Genomic DNA, 5,474 nt, shown 5'->3' on the forward strand with positions numbered 1-5,474 from the left:
CTTGTTTGTTTCACAATAAATCAAATGATACAAACCCCCCAAAAATCAATTTTAATTCCAGGTTGTAAGGCAACAAAATAGGAAAAATGCCAAGGGGGGTGAATACTTTCGCAAGCCACTGTAAAAACACAATGAAGGCTGGTCACCAGCAAAAACACAACGAAGGCTGGTCACCAGCATAAACACAACAGAGGCTGGTCTGCCAGCGAAAACACAACGAAGGCTTGTCACCAGCGAAAACACAACGAAGGCTTGTCACCAGCGAAAACACAATGGTGGGTCACCAGTGAAAACACAACGAAGGCTGGTCTGCCAGCATAACCAGCTAGACCATGCTGGTCAGACCAGCTAGACCATGCTGGTCTTCCAGCATAATTAGCTAGACCTTGCTGGTCAGCCAGCAGAACCAGCTAGACAATACTGGTCAGACTTGTGTGTGTGTGTGTGTGTGTGTGTGTGTGTGTGTGTGTGTGTGTGTGTGTGTGTGTGTGTGTGTGTGTGTGTGTGTGTGTGTGTGTGTAAAACAAAGCAGTCCATGGAAACTAACTACATTTCACCAACCAACTTATTTTGGTCACTGTCATGTTTTTTTCTCTACAACCACAATACAATTTTGTCACAGCTGTAAAAGAACAATACATCTTCCAAAATGGACTTGCTAAAGTGGCACAACGCATCAAGTTAGTGGAGGAACAAAGACATACAGTACAGTACGTTGCATCTTCATTGCAAACTGTTGGTTCGCAGCACCGGCATCAATCAGCCACATTCTTCCACACCTTAAGCAAATTTGCTGGCTTGTTGTAGTCACAGCCTACAGGACACATTTTCACATTTTCAATTAAAACAATGTTAAATGAAATGTTATTAAATTATAACCTAAGTGTGTGTGTGTGTGTGCGTGCGTGCGTGTGTGTGTGGTGTTACCTGTTGTTAGAAACTCCCTCTCCTCCCTCTCTCCAGACAGCTGAAGAGATTCTATTGCAAGAATATGACATCACCATAGTTATCAATCCACATTAAAACACAACCAAGGAAGAGAAAGAAAAGAAAAGGTGTGTGGCCATTACAAAATGGGGAAAATAAAATGATAATGTGGAAAGTGTCACCTCACAATTTATTTTCGGTTTTGTGTGAAGCAAACATACAGATATTCAGTGTTTACTACAATACTACCGTTAATGTAGAGAGTTTGCTAGTCTCCAGTGTACTGCTGTTCTCATATGAGAGCTGCTGTTAAAGGGGGTGAGCTCAGTCCAGTCTAACACAGTTCAGTACATCCTCTGGACAGTGTCCACTTCCCCCACCCTAATGTTACAGAACTGATGGACTGATACACCATGAGGTAATAGAGAACTACAGACAGACAGAGGGAGGAAGGAGAGGGTAGAGAGAGAGGGAGGGAAGACAGAAACAGATGTAGAGGGCAAAAGAGAGAAAAAGTGAGGGAGCGAAGGAAATAATAAGAAAGAAAGAGTGTGAGAGAGATAAAGATAGAAGACATGAGAAAGAGAGTAGAGGGATTGGTGAGAGACAGAGGAGAGAGAAGGGGAGTGTGTGTGAAAGAGTAAGTTTAAATAGAAAGGAGCAGGAGAGAGAGTAGCACCGTGTGAAACTAATTAGCTGACATTTTGGGAGTCTGAGATGAGAATGTCAGATGTCAGGGGGATCGCCTCACTTAGACATACCGGCCAAAGACAGAGCCATTACACCTGAGGTGCATAAACCAGGGACGGAAGACAGATGGGTGAGCGAGGGAGGGGCAGGTGGAATGTCAGGTGCAGCGACTGTTGTCGTGTGTGTGCATGTGTGTGTGTGTGTGTGTGTGTGTACCTGTGCAAGGTCTGTTGAAGATGTCCTGAGGGTCTGTAGCCTCTGCTGAGTCCACAAAACAACAGAGTTTCAGTAAGATACATTCTAAACACATACACACACACTAACACACACACACCCCTACCTCTCTTTAGTCGTCTGCGGGCAAGTTTGATCTGGTCCTGTAGTATCTGGACCCAGTCTCGAGGGCCTGGCAGCTTCTCTATTCTGTGAGCTGTGCAGTACTTCTCTGTAAACACTAGACACAGCATGGGAGATTTACAGAAGATCCAACAAAACAAATAGATTTACATCTCTCTCTCCACTCCACTCCCTCTCACGCTGTCTCTCTTTCCTACCTTTAATGGCTCCCACAATGTTCTGGTCCAGTCCTTTCCTTTGGTCGTTCAGACCTCTCTTCCTCTTGCCGTTGGGCAGTGAGTTAGCTAGCGTGGTGTCGTCAAAGAAGGCGCACACCTGTGACCAAGATGGTGTGTCAATCAACATGAATGAAGTCAATAAAGCCAGTGATAAGGTTAATAAGACCCACCAACTTCCTGAAGAGCAGGCTTCCAGAGCGTGTGTAGTTGACCAGGATTGAGTCCAGCTGGGCCTTGGGAATAAACACCTCATAGTCCTCCGCTAGACGCACCTCACTCTGGGGGAGAGAGAGAGAGAGGCATATTCGTCCCACAACAGAGACAGACAGACTGATAGTACACTACCCCCCCCCCCCCACACACACACACACACAGTGCACCATACCTCTGAGGATTGTAGACCTTTGTGTTGTCCATTGTTAGGATTGTGTGTGTCATCACCGGGGATGGGCTTGTTCTGCACGGACAGAGTTTGTCCTGAGAGGTCAGGTGAGGTGGAGGTAGAGGATGAGGCAGGGGTGAGCACAGGTCTCTCCATCTCTCTGCTCCCCCTCTCCCTCCTCCCCCCGGGCTCTAGGGGTACACAGGCGGGGGATGAGGGGGGGAGAGGGGGAATAGCTGCCCTCTTACTGGGAGCGCTCAGTGGAGCAACCTTGTGGACAGGACGTCTCTTGCGGGGTCTGCGACGCGGAGCTGGGGGGACAGGGCAAGGGGGGCAGGGAGGGGTTGTGTGCTCCTGCTTCTCCTGGGAACCTTTCTGTGTCTGCATTAGCCTCCTCATGGCGCGTAGCTCCAGTAGTATGGCCTGTAAGGTGCTCTTACAGTTACACATACAGCAGGGAGCCTCTACCACGGCAGGAGCCACATCTGTACAGGAACACACAGACACACACACACACACACACACACACACACACACACACACACACACATAAACACACGTGTCATTACATGGGACAAACGTTGTGCTCAGGCAGCTCTGACACCCCATGCCTCTGTATGACTGTTTAAATGACACAAGCTTCTCCACTGTCTGTCTGCCTTACCAGACAGGGACTGATAGAGGCCTCTTTATGATGTCACTGCTCTCTATAATGATGTGGTTGTCTGGTTCTGCAGACGTTGTCTGGATGGAAGATAGGCCATCTGCTCTCTAAAGAGAACGCCCCCCCCCCCCATTACCATTAGTTTTGACTGTGCCTTTGGTGTTGAGCATCCTCTGGGTCTTGGAGCGTGTGCCATATTGGCCAGACCCCTGGCCGTTGGAGACTGGATTGGGTATAGACATGGGACTGGGCTCTGGTTCCCCTGCTGAGCTCCAGACACTGATCTGGGGGTCTTCCAGGTCAGGGGGCAAAGCAGCCAGCTGTGCCCAGCTCGGGTGCTCCTCCTGGGGCTCCTGTTTGAGGCTGTTTCCCTCTGCTCCCACACGCTGGTACATCCGGCCGGCCTTGTCACTCAGCAAACGCATCATGCCTGTGATCTGTCTCTTGATCTCCACACCCTCATCACCCAACCAGGCTGGGGTGGAAAGAGAGGAGTTAGAAAGAGAGGATGTTTGTTTGTTTGTTTGTGTGTTTGTGTGTTTGTGTGTGTGTGTGTGTGTGTGTGTGTGTGTGTGTGTGTGTGTGTGTGTGTGTGTGTGTGTGTGTGTGTGTGTTTCCCTGACTAAAATATCATACCTTCTGGCATGGCGGTATCTTTTGACTCTCCACTAACATGTATATTGACGGCATTGTCAAAACTCCTAGCGTCAAAATCTGTGAAAATACAAATACCAGAGATCTGTAATATCTAGACTACAATCAGGATAGTTGGGTGTAAATCCATAATAATGACATTTAAATAAATAAAATTATGTTTGTATGACTGATGATAATATACATATGAGGATTGACATACAATGAGTGTACAAAACATTAGGAACACCTTCGTAATATTGAGTTGCACCACCTTTTGCCCTCAGAACAGCCTTAATTCATCGGGGCATGGACTCTACAAGGTGTCGAAAGTGTTCCACAGGAATGCTGGCCCATGTTGACTCCAATGCTTCCCACAGTTGTGTCAAATTGGCTGGATGTCCTTTGGGTGGTGGACCATTCTTGATACACACAGGAAACTGTTGAGCGTGAAAGACCCAGCTGCGTTGCAATTCTTGACACACTCAAACCGGTGTGCCTGGCACCTACTATCATACCCCTTTCAAAGACACTTAAATATTTTGTCTTGCCCATTCACCCTCTGAATAGCACACATACAAAATCCTTGTCTCATCTGTCTCAAGGATTAAAAATCCTTCTTTAACCTGTCTCCTCCCCTTCATCTACACTGATTGAAGTGGATTTAACAAGTGACATCAATAAGGGATCATAGCTTTCACCTGGATTCACCTGGTCAGTCTATGTCATGGAAAGAGCAGGTGTTCCTAATGTTTTGTACACTCAGTGTATGTATGAAAACATTGCATTCCACTGTCTAGGCCCACAGCACATAATGTACTATGCTATGGTAATTCTGTGGGCTGTGATGTAAACCAATGATTCTCCATCCCCCTCCCATACAGCCCAGTTTCTACCACCTGTGGGTGGTATTGTATGACGAAATCTCTCAGTTGCAGCTCTCAGCAAGATTATTCTCACTAGTTCACAAAAAAGTGTCCTAAAGGCTAGACAAATACAAGAGTAAAACACATAAAATCATCTTCTAATCATATTCTGTACAGAATCACTGATCCACTGCTTAAATGCTCTCTGGATTTTCTTAATTCATTGCGTTGGTTGAATTTCCTTTTTTAAATACTCACTCACCTAGCTATTGTTTGGAAACCATGACGAGAGTTATACATGCATAACAGGTACATACCTATGTACTGACGTAGCCATCTCTAGCCTATTGTTTACAGTGTAGCACTGACTCACATCGCCAGACGTTCACAGACACACAGACAGACACGCAGTCCCCTACCTTGCTCTTGCTCATGGACCAATTTGAAGCTCTGAGATTTCCTTCTTCTTTTCCTCTCGCTAAACTCCATCTTTACAGGATCTGTGTGTTGTAGAGCCGAGTATGTCTCATCAGAAAGCGAAGCGCGCAGTGCATCCGCACACACAAGATCACTGACCGTCTGCCCTAATAATGCTACGTTAAAATTCGCCTTCAAGATCTTTTATAGATCCATCAAACCTTCACTCTGTAAATGCTCTTCAAATAATAACTGAGAAACTAATTATGGTTTTTCATCACAGTCATCATTTCAAGGGGTTGTCCTCCGAGGGCTGTCCG

General features: G+C 46.5%; 1 protein-coding gene across 1 annotated transcript; it reads right to left on the minus strand.

The window, feature by feature from the left end:
- Window positions 1-747: 747 nt before the first annotated feature.
- LOC311136845 (BEN domain-containing protein 7-like) lies at window positions 748-5,226 on the minus strand (the record flags this gene model as incomplete). Its single annotated transcript, XM_084171137.1, has 10 exons — window positions 748-814; window positions 928-978; window positions 1,834-1,878; window positions 1,958-2,071; window positions 2,172-2,289; window positions 2,363-2,470; window positions 2,578-3,059; window positions 3,375-3,713; window positions 3,875-3,952; window positions 5,157-5,226. 10 exons carry the CDS (start codon window positions 5,224-5,226, stop codon window positions 756-758), a joined length of 1,464 nt encoding a protein of 487 aa, XP_084027263.1. The 3' UTR covers window positions 748-755.
- Window positions 5,227-5,474: the final 248 nt, after the last annotated feature.

Source organism: Coregonus lavaretus (genome assembly GCF_964263955.1).
Source record: "Coregonus lavaretus genome assembly, chromosome: 11".
Taxonomy (NCBI): domain Eukaryota; kingdom Metazoa; phylum Chordata; class Actinopteri; order Salmoniformes; family Salmonidae; genus Coregonus; species Coregonus lavaretus.